The sequence below is a fragment of the Mycteria americana genome, chromosome 17 (assembly GCF_035582795.1).
Source record: "Mycteria americana isolate JAX WOST 10 ecotype Jacksonville Zoo and Gardens chromosome 17, USCA_MyAme_1.0, whole genome shotgun sequence".
Lineage (NCBI taxonomy): Eukaryota > Metazoa > Chordata > Aves > Ciconiiformes > Ciconiidae > Mycteria > Mycteria americana.
Genome location: NC_134381.1, coordinates 5,123,481 through 5,141,964, shown reverse-complemented (window position 1 = coordinate 5,141,964; position 18,484 = coordinate 5,123,481). Strand labels below are relative to the sequence as shown.

At 54.3% G+C, this 18,484-nt stretch overlaps 1 protein-coding gene across 1 annotated transcript in view; it reads left to right on the top strand.

Moving 5' to 3' along the window:
- The window catches only part of ASTN2 (astrotactin 2), a 366,252-nt gene that overhangs the window by 153,069 nt on the left and 194,699 nt on the right, over nucleotides 1–18,484 (top strand). Inside the window, exons 8-10 of the mRNA XM_075519966.1 lie at nucleotides 9,462–9,546; nucleotides 9,725–9,799; nucleotides 10,278–10,415. Of these exons, the coding sequence (XP_075376081.1) occupies nucleotides 9,462–9,546; nucleotides 9,725–9,799; nucleotides 10,278–10,415 (298 nt within the window). The remainder of the gene's footprint in view (nucleotides 1–9,461; nucleotides 9,547–9,724; nucleotides 9,800–10,277; nucleotides 10,416–18,484) is intronic.

Genomic DNA, 18,484 nt, shown 5'->3' with positions numbered 1-18,484 from the left:
TTTAGCTGGTGAGAAGTTTCCATGCTAGGCTGGGAGGAGATCGTAACTCCATGATGCACCGCATGTATTTTTAGATTTATTTTTATTAATGTCATTCTATTTTTAAGGGTGATTTATTTTTATCACCATGAGAGAGGCAGGCCCGTGGTTTTACTATGGGACATAAATCCTGCCTAGATTTCAACCTTTTCAGGTCAGGGATTTTATCATCTCTGTGAGCATCCCAAGCGATGGGTGCTGGGGGTTTCTCCTCCCCTTTGTCCTCTCGGGCTGGGCGAAGTGTCCATGAGGAGGATGGAGTGAGGTTTGTCCTGTCTGGAGGATGAAGGCCTCAAAGGTTTCCCCTGTGAAGAGCAGCAGAGCCAGCTTTGAGGTCCTCCAGCACATTTGTAGCTAATCTGACTGCAGCCTTTCCCTTGGAGCCGCTCTCCGTGGCAGTGTGGATTCAGCCTTGTCCCAAAGCATCCTTGCCCCTCGGTGTAGGCAGACCTCTGCGGGCAGGACTCGTCTTTGGTGGCAGTGCCACGGGCTCCTGGCACACGTTTGGACAGAGGCCCCGGGTCACGTATGCTCTGTCTGGTGAGACTTGAGCTCCTACCCCTTCCCAGCACTGAAGACCTCTTTTGGGCTGGAGTTTTACATGAGATCTGTCCGCACAATGTGCTGACGCGTGACTCCAGCCACCAAGTACTAACTACTTCAGAACGAATAATAATCCGCGCTGAAAACAGAGGCTCTGAAACACCAGGAAATGCCAAAATACATTTTGCTTGCCTGACCTTAATTTGCCTTCCCTTGTGTCTTTGCCATGTGACTCACTCTTTAATTACATGATTGCTGCCCCCCTGACAAATTTCAAACCTGCATGGCAAAGCACCAGCTCATCGGAGCTTTTCAGAGGGAGCACCGACATCTGCACGTGAGCAAAATATCATCTTTCTCCTGCCCCCCTGCCTTGGAAACGGCCAAGCTGGTTGGTCTGACATGACTGCAAATACATAAATAAAGGGATGCTGCTGAGGATCTTCCACCTGCAGACATTACCTGGTGGCCATGCCCCAGCTGCCACGCTGGATGGGACAGGTACCTCTCCGGGGTCAGGATGCGGTCCTCAGCTGAAGAGGTTCAGCCAAAACGTTCCGTCCTCTTGGCAGGTGCTGACTGTGGTGCTTGAAGCAAGAACGGAGAGGGCTTCTCGTCTTCTGGGACTTGCAGTCAACTTTCCTCGCTCTCCGTATTTTGCACAGATGTGGAGTACGTCGCCAGCGCCGCCGCTCGTACCGTGCACTGGGATAACTCAGCGTAAAATCCAGGAGCGCTGCTTTTTCACTGGCCTCCTTTACCAGCACCAGTAACGTTTATGAGAGCCTCCGTTTTCGGCGGCATATGCAAATCCTGATTTGTGAGCACAATTACCTGCTTTGTATGCACAAAACTGATTCACTTGCACATTCTGCGGGCATCGCTTAAGAGACCTGCTGGAGAATCGGTCCCTTAGGGCCAAATGCTGGAAAAAACAGCCTCTGATTTTGTGCTGTCAGGCTTGCCGGAGCAGTGGCATAAATGAGATGGATAGCTACCTTGATTAGCAGGTGCAAATGCGTTGAATTTTTTTTTCCCCGTCTATAAATCAGGCACTTCTCCATCGAAATTCGCTCCTTTGCATCCACAATTGATGGCACCCCCCAAAGCAGTAGGCGCACGCTTGTAAGGACCAAATGAGATGTGGTAGTGAAGGGTCTTTTCTGGAAATTGGCAGGAGGAAAAAAAGGGTTTCCATCATCTTCCAAATGGGCTAGTTTGTCACCAGAGCCGCAGATGGTGTTCCTGTCCGGGTAGGACAGCGGTCTTGCGGGCAGGAGACAGATGAAAGTCATTTTTAAACAGAGCCATTTTTTAAAGGCAACCTGTTATAAGGGGATTTGGAGGTTGCAGAGCGGAGCATGTAAATCAGGAGATGACCAACCTTGGTGAGGGTCTATTTGTGTTTATGAAAACAGCCATTTTCTCTGATAGTTCAATTTAATATCATGCAGCTTTTGTGCACATCAAGTAATATTTGTTTGTTCTTGTGCACTTCTGCTATTTTCGCTGTTGGAGGATCCTAGTGTCTTTATTGACTTAGACTTTTATAAGATGAGGTTCTGTCTCTCTAAGGTATGTAGTTTAATAACTTGGTCAAAACCCATGTAATATACGATTTCTTTTCATGCGGCGGCACAGCTTGCCTCGTGCACCAAGCAGGGCAGGAGGCAGTTAACTCCCAAGCTAATTTAGCTTCGGGCTGAAGTGTTATACATAAACAGCAATCAAAATGCAGGCCTGCAAGGGGGCTGAGTTAAGGTTATCGGTGCTGTCTTTACGCTCTCAGAGGGGGATTTGCAGCGGGGGGAGAAGAGGGATAACTGTCAAATTAACTTCAGGTTTTCCCTCCGTACTCTGTGCCAGGTCAGCTGGGCAGCAGCCACCTTCCCTGTCTCATTCCTTGAGAGCTAAACTGCTTTTACTGAAATTGCATTTCTCGTCAGGATGAAGCAGAGACCCAGGTTTGGAAAGCGCTGTCCCCGAAGGGCAGGAACAGCAGATAGCAAGGGCAAGAAGGGAAGCTTTTCAGAGAGCTTTACCGGGAGCCAGTGCTGCCGCCGCGGTCCTTGGAGGAGCCTCGGCCAGGGGCCAACCCGGCTCGAGGAGCGGCTCTCTGGCGATGCTTCACTTTTTCATTGAAGTTGGGAATGTAATGAACTATTAAGACCTTTGTTCATCCTTGCCTGTGTTCAATTCTCTCCAAATCTTTCTTAAAAGAGGCCCTTGCTCTGCCATCCCACAGAGGCGCAGCAAACTCTTTAAGGAAGGGGTTTGTTGCAGGGTTTTTTAACTTTCCTCTCATCCATACCTCTATAGATGGTCCCACTCCTTGCGTAAATGCGTGTCTTGCCCCGTCCCTGGCGAGCTCGCCCTCGTCGCCGCACCGCTGGGAGCCGCTCCTCCCAGGGGAGCTGCACCGGGGCACCTGAGCAGCCACGAGATGCTGCGCTTGCACCCCCAGCAGCCAGTCTGAGGCCGGCACGGGGAGTGCTGCTAGCACATGGTTTGGTGTTTTATTGTTTTTATTTAGGCCAGACTGCAGGCAGAGAAACTCCTGTCTGCAGGAGGACTTGGGGGCTGAGACCTCTTGGTGGTTCCCAGGGTTTCCATTTCCCCGGTGGAGTAATGGCCCCTCGGCAGGAGGGCTGGCAGCAAGGAGGGGTGTTGCTGGGGGGGGCCCGTGGCACCTCCCTGGGGGTTATCACAGCTCTGGGGTTGGGTGCCGGGGTGCAGCCAGATCTGCCCGCATGGGAGTTGCTGTAGGCAGGGAGGGAGATGGACCAAGGCAAGCGTCGCACGTGGTCCAGAGACAGCGGCGGGGGCCATCAGGCCTTGCCGTGCCCTGGAGAGAACCCTGCGGCCTCCTCTTGCACCGAGGGTCCAGGGTGCTCCGCAATGGTGAGGAGGCTGTCCGCCTGTGGAAGATGCCCACGGGGCCAGAGCACACACTTCGGAGATGCCTGTGGGGCCAGAGCACGTGCTTCAGATGGCTGAAGGACACGGGGTTTGATTCGCCCTTGTCAAACTTTCTGCGGATGCTGGATGAAGAGATTGTTTCTCCACCAGGAGCTCAGAAACCTTTTGCAAAGGATAACTCGATGCAGGGCTTCCTCTGGATGCGGACAAGACTCTGGGGCCTTGACGACTTTATTACGGGAGGTTTGTGGCTGTGGCTGTTGGAGGGGTGGGGTGACTTGTGTTGATCTGTTGGTGGCTTGTGCCACACAGCTGGTGCTCAGGGCTGCTGCCAGTGGTCCTGGGCATTGCCACCACCTTGGAAGGGGCATTCTGGGGGACAGTAGAGCTGGGGGGCAGCATGGTGTGTCCTGCATGGTGGCAAGAGGCAGCCCATGAGCCCAACATGGGAGCAGCCAGGTCCCCTCTGCCCTGGTGGGGGCTCCTGGGCAGCGGCTCCTGCTGTGGGCAGTGGTGACAAGGGGACATGGCCCTCACCGAGCACCGAGCTGGTGGCTGGGACAGCAGCACCCAGGCAGGAGATGCTGTTTGCAGCCATCTTTGCTCCTGGAGAGGGGATTTGGACCCTGAAGCTTGAGCTGCTGATGGGGGCGAAGGCTTTGCATCCCGGCAGCAGGGAAGGAGGGGGGACCCTCCAGTCCTCCTGCCTCGGAGCAGGCTGGTAACCCTGGAGATGGCTCTGTGCTTGCCCAGAAGAGAGGGGCTTTGTGCTGTGGCCCCGCAGCGAACACTGGTGCAGTCAGGGCTGGCAGAGCGGGCAGCCGCTGTGCTCAACGGCTGCCTCTGTTCGCCGAAAAATGCTCGGCCTCGGCTTGCCGCCCAGCACCCACCTCCCTCTGCGGACCCTTTCTCCTCCTGTGCCACGGTGGGTGGAAGAAGGAGAAGCAAGAGGCGGTGTTGGAGGGACAGCTGTGCTGGAGCTCACCCGGCCGCCGGGATGGCGACTCGGCAGGGAGGACCACCCAGCTGGGCTGCAGAGCTGAGGGTGGCTGGAGAAGTGGTGCTGCTGCAGCTCGCTGGCACAGAGGGTGCTTTGCTGGGGCAGCCGTGTGCCCTGGTGTGCGTCCCCGGACAGGAGGGTCCACCTCTGGGTGCTGACCTGAAAAGCTGGGGCCAGGTTGTGCATCACTCGTGGTGGGAGAGGCAGCCCCGAAGCAGGCGTGAGCGTGGATGCGCAATGCTCACGCAGGTCGAAAGGCGCGTGTTTGTAGCCCTGCGGCCTCCAGGAACGAGCTGCCACCCCAGCTGGGGGGGGGACTTGTCCTCAGGACCATGTTTTTGTGGCAGGGGCATGGCCCCGGCCCAGCAGGGCATCCCTCCGAGATGAAGGCAAACACCAGAGGTGGAGGTGCTGCCCTGGGGAAGGGAATCGTGGACACCGGCAGTGCCGGGAGAGGGCTGACGAGCCACAGGTTTGCTCCACCGTTGCCAAAGCCCCTCCGGCTCCTTAAATAAAAATGCCAATGACAGCAAAGAGCAGCTTCCCCGGGAGCACAGGGACTCTGGGAGCCTCAGCTTTGTGCTGCGCACCGGGCGGGTGGATTAGGGGGATCTTGCAGCATTATCACCGCGGATCGCCTCTCTCCCTAATGAGGCTAACAGGATTACCCTGGCACGCTGACAGTTCGTGCCGCAGCCCTGCTCTGCTGCTCCCCGGGCAGAGCGCGGGGATGGCCAGGGAGGATGCAGATGCAGCACGAGACCCCTTTTCCCCTTTCAGGAGGAGCAGCAGCGCAGTGCACTGGGCAAAATGGAAGAATAGTTCTGCAATTTCCAGCTTAAATATAAGAAAAAAGAGAACTAAAGCCTCCGGCTGTGCTGGTCGAGGTGCAACAGGGGCCAGAGGGCTGTTTTCCTCCACGTACTTGGCTTTGCACCATGCCTGTGCCACGGGAGACGATGAGCTTGGATGTGGCTTGCGTTAGATTGGTTTCCTTCAGGCATGAGCGAGCCTAAGCGTGGGCCAACCCTGAGCCAATGCTAACGATGGCTGCAGACTGCTCCAGCCCTGCCCTTCTGCAGCTCCAGCACTAAAGCTGGTGTGAAGCACGGGCAATGTGAGAAGCCCTGTGCTCAGAAACGTGTAGAAGCAGCTCATGTCTGCATGCAGAAACCGGGTCGATGTGTCCTTAGCTTGCCCTGTTCCTCCAGGTCAGGTTCCAGCTCCTTCTCCAGCTCCTTCTCACTTCCCAGCTGAGGGCAAGAGCGATGCCCGCGACCGTCGTGGGGCCAAAGGGAGCTCGAGCTGCACGGCCGCTTCTCCAGGTGCCGCAGGCTGGGCTCCCCGCTCCCGCCCACGTAGCCGCCCATTGCCTTGCTGCGCGTGGCTCTGCGTGGCGCTTCGGGCTGAGCTACCAGTAGTCTCTTCCACCAGCCTCCGCGGGGATGAAGGCACAGCAGGAGGGAGGTTGCAGGTGAGACGTGCCTGCGGTGTTGGGGATGCTGGTTCAGACAGAGGTTCAGGTTCACCATCCCCAGGCAGGAACCAGCATGGAGACTCCGTGTCGCCTGTAATTAGTCATGGCAGCGCGGTCTTTGATGAGATTTTGTGTAAGTGGGGAGAGGGGAGCAGGGGAGGATGGAGAGCTGTGGGTGCTGCTGTGTTCCCATGGCCTCAGCTCTCCCCTCGCCCTTCCACGTAGCTGCACGTGTCGCATGAATAACGTTTTCTGGGCCTCTTGCTAGAGCTGTGGTGTTGCCTTTCCCGGTTTATGCACCTTCTCTCTGCAATGGCAGGGGTGTTCCTCCCTGCCATGTTTTGTTAAATAACACCCTGGAAATACAACACGGGACCTCCAGAGCTGAGTGAGCAGCGATTTGTGCTTTTGCTATAACAGTTCAAAATTTGCCATGGGTTATCTGACACGATTTGAGCGTTGTGAATCTGAAGGAAGAGGAAGGACCGCACATGCCTGTGTTTACCATGGGCAGGGTGCGGGCTGGCGGCTGCGGAAGTAGAATGCTTGTCGCAGCGGTTTGTAGATCCTGATTCATTTGTCCTCCCGCAGCAGCCGAACACCGCGCGGAGGCGTGTGCAGGACCTGTGGAAATTGCATCCGGCTTCAGGTGCAGTTATTCGTCAAACTTGGTTATTTTGATTGACTCTGGCTTTAAGCTCAGGTTGAATCCTAACTTAGCATGAGCGATGCTGAACGGATAACTTCACTCGTCTCAGAAGCACACGGGATTTAGTAGCTCTGAACGAGTGCATTGTTTTGGCTTTTGATGGTTTGCGGCTTTTTTAACGGCATGTGGAAATCTGCTCTTTAGAAAATACACTTACCCTAAAGAGGAGTTAGAGGTACAGGAACCCCCGTTCTTGCCACTCTGGGGACTTTACCGGGTGTTTCTCTGTCTGTAGGGATTAGCCTGGCTGGCTCAGCATCCTCCCTGGCTCAGCATCGTGCCTGGGGAGGATGGGGACAGACAGAAAATAACGGAGTAGTTCAGGGGGCCAAAGAAGGAGGGTGGATGCTGATGGGGAGAGAGCAAAAGCTCATGAAAACCTGTAGGAGCACAGCAGGTTCTGCTGAGGTTTTTTGGAAACCCCACTAATTGCCTGTTGATGGTTCTAGATACAGAAATAGATCCTAAACCATCTGGCCCACGGAGATGGAGTCTCTGCTCCTCCAGCAGACTGCAACGCTCAGCCGATCCCGTGCTGGGAGCCTTCCTATCCAATTTCTAAAACTGCCGAAAATGTGCAGATCTCCCTGGGGGAAGCCGGTCCTGAGTGGTCCTGGTGAGGGGCAGGTACCAGTGGTCTCCGTGCCCTGGGTGGCTTTCCCCGGTGCCCCACCACTCTGCCAGCCCGGATCTCCTCCCCGGCTGGTGCCACCGTTTGCCCTCTCGCTTACTGAAATAAACCTCCCAATAAACCTCCCAATAAAGCCTCGAGCACCAGCTGTAGCTGTTGAAACTCCAGGATTGGAGTCGATAAAATCAATATTTCTGCAGGTTGATAGAGTTTCTCCTTCCAACGCCAAACTGATGGAGCAGTAAACAAACCGGTGGACAAAATAAACCCTCCTGTGCCGCGGGAAAGGGGTTCACCGCCCCGACACCTCCAGCCATCAATAAGGAGGGAGGCGTTGGGGCTGTTTGATGCCAACCTCTGTAGGTGTTTTTTCCTTACTTGCTCTAATTTCTGTGGCAGGAGCTGAGCGCGAGCCGGCGCCCCGACTCCCAGCTCTGCTTCGCAAGCACTTTGAGATGTCTCTCATTTGCAGAGCATATATTTGTTATGTAATAAGCGCCAGGAATTAATGATCCTTGGCGCAGCTGGGGAAACTTGCGTACTAAGCACCCAAGGAAAAGATAACTTTTCTTTTTTTAAAATCACTGATGGAGCCATTAGGACCCGCATTTTCTTGCAAGGAGACCGCCCCAGCCCCCGGGCACGGCTGAGCCGGAGCAGGGGCTAGCGCCGCCGGCTCTCTCCCAACTCTTTCCCTTTGGAGAAGCAATGTTCCTGCCGCTCCCGTTATGAATCATGAGGTTAGCAGCTTTTGACAGATCATAAATCAATGCTTCGAAGTCGCTAGGACAAATCCCAGGACATTTAATCTTTAATATTAGACGTGTTTAAGGCAGTGAATATTTCATGAAGGTGCTGTTGCATTTTAGCACATCATTAGCTGTCTCTTTTTTTTCCCCCTCTTTTCTGTTTTTGCCGCCTCCCCCTTTCCAGGCGGCTCTTCCTCAAAAATCTCAGCAGCTGAACCCCCGTCTTGCTCCCTCCTGACAATAAAGCTCTTTACTGTAATCCCTGCGAGGCATTTTAAGAACTTGCTTAGGATCCTGATGAGCACGCAGGTACCTGCCAGTCTGCATTACCACCGTGATGGGGGTACCCCGCCCCCAGCATCCTCCCCAGGTCCCCACCTCTGCCGGTGTTTACAGCTCAGCCTGCCGTGCTGTCAGGCACGATGGGGAGAGGAGGGGAGGGGGGAAAAAAAAAGCATCGGCAGGAGCTTGCAACAGAAACTCCACGTGAAAATCCAATTAATCTTTTGATTTTGCTGTTTCTTGCTCCGGGTTATGTATTTCTACCAAACACGGAATCAATTTGGGCCAAGCACGGTTGGGTTTCTGGTGCAGGAAATGTCTTCTGCTGCTGTCAAAAGGGTGTAACAGGGTGAGCCAGCACCCAGAGAGCGAAGGGGAGCAGGGCCAAGAGCCCCTTAGCTGCGGGACGGGGGCACGGCATGGCCACTGCCCACAGAGGATTGAGGTCGGGGGCTTCTGCATCCTTCTGCGGGAGTTTGGGCTGCAGGAGACTCTGCCATCCCATTGCCATGCGAGGTGGCAGAGGCAGAGGTGGGAAGGGAATGTGGCCAGGATGGGCTGGGAGCAGCCACCCACCCGGGAGGTCCATGGAGGTGGACGCTGGCTCTCCTCAAGCGAGGCCACGATCCCTGCTGAGGAGCGAGCTGCTGGCCCCAGAGCAGCCCTTCTGCCAGGGGTGTGGGCAGGGCTCAGCAGGACGAGGGCAGGGGCTGTATCCATGCAGGCATGTCTCTGTGGGGAACGTGAGCTGTTCTTGGAGGTCATCGCGCAGAGGTTTGCTGAGCCACGGGAGCTGCAGGGCTGCACAGGAATACGAGTTAAGGACAGACCTTTTGCATCATGAAATCCCATCCCCAGCTACTGTGGGTGCTATGTCATGTTAATCCCCTCCAGAAGAGCTACAGGTTTCTTGCACCTTTCCACATCTCCCCATCTCCTGCTCCGCATCTCCTGGAGGTTTCAGAAGAGTCCAAAGTGCTCCAGACCCACGTCGGGGATCAGGAATGGCTGTGAACGAGCAGAGAAGGGCAGCAGGGGAGGAGAGCCCAATGCTGTGGTCGCTGATGTGCCTCTGGGGCAGAGAGGTCTCATCTTCCCCCCTTCTCTTTTAGGAGAGTGCAGCTGCCACGAAGGCTACGCCCCGGACCCTGTCCATCGCCACTTGTGTGTGCGCAGCGACTGGGGACACAGTGAAGGGTGAGTGGGGCTGACTCCTGTATGATGGTGTGCTCGCTCTGTCCTGGCTCCCACGTTGGTGAGGGGTCTGGTCTCCTCCCCACCGGCCATCGCTGGCATCAAAGACCCGGGACTGGGCTGTGCCGCTTTCCCTACCGAGTGACGTGCCACAGCTGCTCTTTCCCTCTCTGCCTCCCAGGCCGTGGCCCTATACAACGCTCGAGCGGGGATATGACTTGGTCACAGGAGAGCAGGCACCAGAGAAGATACTCAGGTGAGTCAAAGGAGTGTTCAGCTTGGACATTTGGGTGGGGAGTGCCGGTGAGGACATCCCGGCGGATGCTACCTTTTGGTCACTCCCGGCTCCATCTTCTTGTGCTGGCTAGGGGACATGAGTGTCATTTGCCTTTGACAAACCTGAAAGATTTCTCCATGTTTGGCAGATGGGAAAGGGTTTCCCTCTGCCAAGGATGACCCCTTGGCTGGACATGTCTCAGCAAAAGTGAGGATGGTGCACATGTAAAGTCCCCCTGGACTAAAAAGAAGAGCTTGACCACCCCCTTGTTCTCCCTGTCGCATCTCTAACTGTTCCTCTCTCGTTTGCTGGTGTTTGGCTTTCAGGACGAGATCAAATGACTAACTTATCCCACGGTGCCACCACCACTCTGATTTCCCGGTGGTGAGGTGCGATAGCGGGCCACCATTCACTGTGGACGCTACGTTCCTATATGACACGTTTGTCCTTATTGCAGGTCCACCTATAGTTTGGGTCAAGGTTTGTGGCTGCCTGTCAGTAAGAGCTTCGTGGTGCCCCCCGTGGAGCTTTCTATCAATCCTCTTGCCAGCTGCAAGACAGATGTTCTTGTGACGGAAGATCCAGCAGATGTCAGGTAGGAAGCAGATTTCTCGTTTTCCTCATGCTTGAGTGACTACACTGCTCTTTAAATTGTTATTGAGGATGCAGTAATTTCTATGATGATAAGTTTGATTAATTTTCTTCCAATAAGAAATCTGATGTGATAGCTCTCTAGGCTGTTTTGGTCCTGATGGGTCTAGGCCAGGCTTGGGTATATAGCTCTGAAGTCTGCCTATCCAGTCAGGTAAATTGGTATGAACCTGTGGCAAGGCAATTTTAAAGTGGCTTAAATCTAATGTTAGATTGCATAGCTTAAATTGATGCGTTTACCAGTACGGAGGTGCTATCATCTTTCAGAAAATCATATGTATATCACATCCACCCAGCCCTTGATAGTCAGCTGTGGTGCTCATGAAGGGCCAAGGTCAGACCTTGGTGAAAGGCCATGTTGCGTGTCCAGTTATTATGCGACTAGAGGTTTTTCTTCCTTCCTCGAGTTCCGTAAAGGCCCGGATATTGCATTTTCAATGCATTGCAAATGCTCCCCATTTTGGCTAGCTTGTATTTTAACCAGATGTCATTGGACTTGTGACAGTCTAGTTCAGAAGTGGGACCTAAGAGGGCGGTGCAGGAGGAGAATTGCCCTGGTGGAAGGAGAGGCTGTTTGCTGGGAGAACAGGCTGAAGGTGGGCAAAGGGGTGTCCCTTGGAAAAGAAGCCAGGCGAAATGGTTGTCCTCGGTGCCCCAGCTGGAAAGGGAGCAGCAGCCTCTGCCTCGGAGGAGAGTGATGGTGGTGACTGTCCTCCTCTGCCTGGTTTGCAAGGGCTTAACTGTAAACTACAAGGGTTTAACTGTTTAATTCCTAAAGTATTTAGCGTGTGTTCTCCTTTCCTCCATTAAATTAAGATTGAGCATGTGATCGTTGGGCGCCAGGGAGAAGACTCCGTGATCCCTCCCTCCGTTCCTTCTCACTGCCTTCTCCCGTTGACTCAAGACACAATTTCCTCACCCGCAAATTCTTCTCTGTGTTGCGAATAATATTCCTGGGCACGAGCAGGATTCTTGTATCTCCCAGCCCCTTCTGCTTTGTATTTTCCCCGAGCGATGGGATGGTGGATTTCCATCCTTCTGTCCCATCATCATGAGTCTTGGCAGGGCTACGCTTGGAGTGAGCGCCTACAAAACCTATGGCAGAGCCAGGACTGACATCCAAGAGGTCCTGACTTCCAAGTGTGTTTTTTGTTGCTAATTAGTGCTTGTTCCCTCTCCTGCAAAAAGAGACTGATGGTACATATCTGTCACAATTTGGCTCTCTTAGGAGTGTTGTTTTTCTTGTCTGCAGAAGACTACTGCTTTTCATTTGAGAAGGTGAAGGGTCGCCTTGTTGTACGTTAACATTTTCTAAGCCAAAATGCCGGGAGAACATTATTTCTTTCTTGCCTCCTCACATCTTTGTTAGAAGTACCTTAGTGAAAGTAGAGGCTAGGAAGCTTGCTTTCCGCTCCAGTGCAGTAATTGTCTCCGGGCACTGATCCTCGTGGAAGAGTCTCCGTCAGGATGGATGAATGCCAGGCAGGAGGAGGGGAGTTTCTGGCACGGAGGCTGTTGCCTGCTCCCCTCGTAAATGGAACCTGAACTGAGAATTCCAGGTATAAATATTGGAGTGACCCAGGTAGAATAAGGGAGGCGAGTTCACGGTGCTTGTATCTTACATACAGGAGATGTTAAATTATTAAAACTTTAATAAACGTAATAATAAATATTTGATGTTGAATTATGGAAGGTTTCACAGATACAGTGAAAACCGAAAAGAGATCTATTATTTCTGCATTAGAACTTAAACACTTCTCAAACGGGGATCAGGCTGCAAGCTCGGGGTCCTGAGCACCCTGGGGTGGGTGGAAACCAAAGTCATACCCACTGAGCGGAGCGTGATGGTGCGGAGGAGCTAGTGCTGGGGCTGTTCAGGTCCAGTGCAGTCGGTGAGCAGGGACGTTGCTGTGTTTGGTGCTCGCAGGCATTGTGTTGGCCTGTCTCCAAGAACCTCCTCTGAGGTTCTTGGGTGCTTTCATGCAATGAGAAAGGTACTTCTAGAGCTGTTTATCTTGCAACCTCTTTGCTTTGTCCCTCTGGACGGAGACAAGTGTCGGTAGCTTCCCAAGGGAGCAGTAATGCAGCAGTTTTGGTGGTTCAGATGTCCAGATGATGACCCCTAATGTCCCTAATGTCAGACCTACCATCGGAGGTGGACACGTGCTGTCCATTGTGTAGGTGCTCAAACACAGCCATCCCTCTGCATGGGAGGGACCTGTTCCCCGGGCTGTGGGACCACGGTAACGTTGCTGTCCCTCCGTGCTGCCAGCTCCTGCAGGTGGTCCTGCAGCGCTTGAGCTCTAATGCAGTCACGTCCCCATGCCAAGGGGCAGATCCCAGGCTGTATTACACCAACTGCAACACAGCCGCGTCTCGGCACCTGGAGTGCCCCGCTTGCTGTCCTGTAACGCTGTGATGGTAGCTCAGTCCCGTATTTCTTGTCTTTAATAATGAGCGTGCTGCATTCCTCCAGACCTTTCATTAGTCTGACACCTTTTGGCTCTGAGGTCACTTGTCTTGAAGAGTTTAATGGAGGGAAATTGCAGAAAGCCTGGTTTGGAGAAAACAAGTGATGAAGTCTTTACAACTCAGAGGGTTAAAGGTTCGAACGTGGCCTTGTGTTTTTATGAAGATGCTTGAGACTGCGGAAGGGATGGGGGGGGGCTCTGCCTTTCAGCAGCTCTCCGGAGAAATGCTGACTCCCTGCTGCTTCTCCAGAGGGATGCTGTTCTCCATGTGTTTCACCGCTGAGCAGCGCAACAAGCTGTACGCGGTGCTTTGGTGGATGGGAACGAAGGGCCCAAGCCTCCTCCCGCTGCTGCAGCCAAGTCAGTAGAGAAACTTCCTATAGACAGGAGCCAAAGGTCTGCGTGCAAACATCCCGCTGGGGATGCTTCCACGTGTGCTGGGGCATGAGTGGGGACAGGACTTTGCACGCAGAACTCGGTGGTGGAGGTTTTAGGACTGTGCATCACAAATTAGGCACGAGGGTGCTTAGAGTGAATGAAACTTAGATGTATAATTTATCAGTAACCATACCGAGCATCCCCTCCTCGACCCCAAAATCTGTTTCTCCGCGCTATGATCACGTCGGTTACGTGTTTGGGATCGGGGCAGCCACGCTAGCGGTGACGTCTTTGTTCACATGAGGTTGGCCAGCGGCGCTGCGGGGCTCTCCCCGTGCTGGGAAGAGGCTGGGTCCCGGGCTGGGCAGGCTGCCCCAGCTGCACATCCCCTGCCAGGACAAGAAATACCTCCCCGTCCCACCTTGTCTCGCTTGTTTTCAAGACCTCTGTTTCCCTCTCCCCATTGCTCCCATCCCTCTCTCTTATCTGTATTTCTCCCATAACCTGGTGGTAAACACAGTAGTCCATATTTTTTTTTTTTAAAAAACAAATTACTATTAGGTGTTTAATCCTTCTGCTGGCTTGCCCTGGACACTTTGCCGTCTCTTTTTGGCCCTTTAGGAGGTACCGCTTGTCCCGTGGGACCAGGAATCACTATAATTGTGGCAGCATACGCTGCTCTGCCCCGTTGGCAGCTCACGGGGAGGACCTGCACCAGCCCCCGGGTCCCACCGCCATCAGCGCTGAGCATCCCTGCGGGGGATAATAAAAGCATCCCCGTGGAGGTTAATAAAAGCATCCCTTGGGGCGCAGCCGGCTCTGGGGAAGCAAGAGGGGAGATAACCCGGGGGGCAGAACGCGGCACTGGCCAACGCCTGGTGGTCCCGGTTCAGCGTGCCACCCGCTCTGCAGAGAAGTTGATAATTTCTGGTGAGCGGCTATAAATCAGAGGTGCGAGCCTTAGCTGCCGCCTGACATGACATATAGCTCTATCGTTATGGCAACCACAGAAACAAATAAAAGTCTTGCCTTCACTTGACAAGCCTTTGAGATGTCCTGATGGAGAGACAAGTGTTCAGCGGCAGAATGAATTCTCTTGAACTCGCTGTCGATTCATCTTCGTTTTGCTCCCAAGCGAGCCCCTTTGCTCTCTGAATTCTTTGCTAAAGTACAATCAACTGGATTTTTTATTTTTCTTCTTTTATTTGTTTGTTATTTTATTTTCAGTTTTCTCAGCGGCAGAGAGCTCTGCTCCCCAGCTCTGCGCCCACATGCGTCCCGTCTCGTGTCGAGGACAGGAGCTGGGCTTTTGCTCCCTGCCTGTGGCTTTCCCTGGCTCAGCCGTGCCATGCCCTTGCGACACCGCTGCTGCCTCAGGCTTACAGGGGTTTTGCAGTGATTTTTTGCAGGGGTTTTGCAGTGATTTGGGCACTCGCGATTTTGCAAGTCAGCGCCAAGCGCTGCGGTGTGAGGCTCCCTGGCAGCAGAGGAGGATGAAAAGTGAAGTGGATGAGAAAGGCAAAGGGAATCTGGGCCAGGAGAGGGGAAACAGCTTTGCCGTGGCCACGCTGTCGCAGCAGCAGCAGAGCTCATCTGCCCCGTGCCTTAGCCTTGTGCCTTATCTGCAGGAGCACAGGAAAATGGGTGCTGCTGCAGGCGAGCACCACTGAGGCTCAGGAGGTGGGCTGGGCCGGTCCCCGTGGGCAGCATGCCAGAGGGGTATGGGCAGGAGCAGGCAGAGGGCACCTTGCCAGCTCCTCCTGCCATTTGGTGCAGGAGATGCCACGGGAACTTGGTCTGGTTTTTTCCCCTTTTCTGTCTCCTGGAACAGAGTGGGCTGTGATTTCTGGATGCTCGATGCTGGAGGGACCCTCAGCCAGGAGGTCAGGGGAGAGGGGAAATCTCATTTTTGGGCTGTTCCTCAGCAGAGACCTGGGGAGCTGCCTGCAGAGGCTCTGGCTCCGTTGGTGCCAATAAAGCGGCCGTGAGCAGCTATCAGCAGGTGCCCGTGACCAATGCATGGCTTTAGATGATGGAGCAAATCGATCACTGCATCACCAGGCACAACTTACTCATTTCGGGAAAGAGGGCAATTTGTTACCATGCACAACACAGAGACGCCGTCATCCCTGCAGATAACGTCCTCGACGCTCTGGCCCGGGCCTCTTATCACCCCAACACACCGCTGTCTTGCAAAAGCCGTGGAGAAGCAGCTCGTGGTGCTTAACGCAGGGATAAAGTCAGCCTTTGACCTCATCCTCTGGAGGGAAAGGACAGATGCTGTACATAGAGGCAGCCACCAGTCCCTGCCCTGCATCTGTCAACTTAGCATCATCCTGGCTGCTTACCGGGATTTTCCCTGCTCCCTGCCTCCCGCTTTGATTTATGAGAGCAGGTTAGACGAGGCGGGTACGTCTCACTTGGCTACGGGGGTGACTAAATGGAGACCTAACCTTGCAGCAGCCACCAAAGGGTGTGAGCAGCAAAATGAGAGGAATTACGGGAGTGGTGAGATGGGGAAATAGGGGCAGAGAGGAAAGGGGGGAAAAAATAAACCCAAACTCCAGCTGAAATCACCCAGGGAGTATCTAGGGTAGGTCAGAATTGAAATGTGGGTCACCCAGCACCTCTGGGAGGGTGCAGGGACCTCACTGCCCTCAGCATGTCTCTTCCTGATCCATCACCAGCTGTGGGTGATCTTTCATGCCCAGAAGCAGAGGGACATTTCAGCCCTCCCTCTTCAGGAGCTTTTAATAATTCCTGCTACAGTAATGCTGAGTTTCATTCTCCGTGCTCCCGTCCTTTGTGCGATGCTGCTGCATTTTTGAGGTCTTTATGCTGGGCCGTAAAACTGCACAGAAAATAACCAAACCTCTTAGGGGTAGTGGATGAAAATTTGGACCTGGCTCATAGGCAATTCCATCTCAGGGAGCACCAGCAACAGCCAGAAGTTTGGCAGCTGAGCGATTGCTGTTCCCCTTGTCCATGGAGCCGCAGAGCCCACGAGGGAAAAACAACCCAAGGAGCGAACAGATTTTGTTTATGTATTTATTGAGACAATTAAAAAAACTCTGCCAAAGATGCAAATGCTGTCTCACACCCAGAATGATTCCTTTTAATGTATCTGGGATCTCCCGTCCCAGAGTAGGGTTTGGCATTGGACTCTGCAGCCGCCCCTCACACCAGCTCTGCTGCCGTAGCCGTCTGTCTGTCCGTCCGTCCAGCCGCCTGGAGCAGGATCCGTGGTGGAGCAGGACGCTGCCGGTGCTGAGACAAGCAGCGAGTCCAGAGGGTTTGGAGGAGGAGGCAGGGGCTCTGAAACACTGTGCTGATGTGCGTGCTTAGCAGAAGGGGAGATGCAATGCAATCAGCCCTTGGGTTTCTTCTACGAGAGGAGTTCTCCCGTCCCTGTTTGATGGTGTTATTTGTTTTTATGTCCCTGCCTTTGCTTTCTGTTCAACATCGTCTGAAGCGTGCTTTGTAGTTGCCTGTTCAAAGTGCAGCCCTATGGCCTCTCTGTTTATACAGCCTGTCTGTACTATTTTTCCTGAATTACGTTCCGCCCCTCCCCATCTGAGTTTTATTACCTTTGCCTTTGTGTGCATCTTCCACCTGTGAATGGGACTGGAAGGTTTGCAGGTGGGAAAGGGACCAGACAGTTCATCCCCTGGCCCCGACAGGGCTGGCTGCGTGGCAGCGTGGTGCTGGGACAGTGGGGACCTGTGCCAGGCTTCAGACAGGGAACCCCTGCTCTCCTCCTCCTCTTCCTCCCGTGCTGGGGAGGGAGCTGCGGTGCTTTTGGAAAGGGTCAGGTCACTGGGGATGGACGCAGCGGTGCCAGGCCAGCGCTGCGGGCCCAGTTTGTAGTGCAGGTACTTGAGCTCCAGCAAGTGCAGGGTATTTGGGGTCAGCTCTGCCCTCTCCCATTTCAGAGCAAGCTGACCCATGTCGCCTTCACCCGGTGCCAGCCCAGAGTGCGGGGCTGCCCAGCTGGCGGGCTGGGGCTTGGAGCTGCACTCCCGGGTCGCTGGGGACAGGAGAGGGACGATGGAGGAACGAGGGTGGTGGCAGCAGCAGGAGGGACGGGATTTCCTGGGTGCCTGGGGAAGGCTGCTCTGAGTCCCTGCCCTCTCGCCCAGGGCTGTCCTCGGCAATTTTGTCCTTAAGGCCACGAGATGCTTCAGGGCTAGGTGAGACCATGGCCCCGGTCCCATCTGGATGTGCAGCTCTCCTTCAGCGTGGCTGTGTCAGTGGGAGATACGGTCCTGGGTGGGGCACTGGCATTGGGAATGGGTTACTACCTTTTCTTCAGCTATTTCCCAATGCAACTTAGGAGAAGGAGCTGGCACCATCCACCAGGCAGTTCTGCTGCGATTTCAGATGCCTTAAACTTGCCTGACGTGGACCGTGTCTGCTCCTTCTTTCTCGTTTTTATCTCCCATAACTGCCATTGGATCACTTCATCCAGAGGACAAAAGTACTAAAATTCAGCTGAGCCGAAACATGCCTGGGAGCACGCCAGGGACCTGTGACAGGCTCCGCAGCCGGCACGGGGAGGAGAAATCATCTCGGCGGAGATGACGGGAATGGAGTTGGACACGAACAGGGAAACTTTGTCCTCCTGCTTTAAGGGCACCGCAAGAAGACACTCCCTTCAGGCTTGCAAAGGACTCTCGGAGAAGATGGACCCCTAGGTTTATTTTTAGGGGGGCTTTTTAATTGCTGGAGGGAAGGGGGGATGCACACGTTGCTGCAGAGGAACGTCGTTCTCGCTGTGGAGGGATGAGGGAAGGCAGCTCTGTGCCAACCAGACAAACCTGAGGGGGAAAGCTCCCGTTCAGCTTTCACCCTAGGGCAGGCAGCGACCGTGCAGGCACCGCGGCTGCCAAACCCGGCAGCGTGGGCAGCCGGGGCCAGGCACGGGGGCAGCCGCAGCCGCAGCTGGCGAACCAGGACGGCCACGCTATCCGAAGACAAATGAAGTTAATTAGTTTTGGCTCCTGCTTCTGAGCAGCCAGGGCCGGAGTGGTGTTTCCATCGGCTCCGGTGGACTCGGTACAGTGCCCCGCTGCCACGGCTGCTGCCCCCGAGGGATTTGCTCTGCTCTGGGATGTCACCCCGGCTCTCGGGGTGATTTATTAGGGCAAAATGCCCTCCGTTCCTC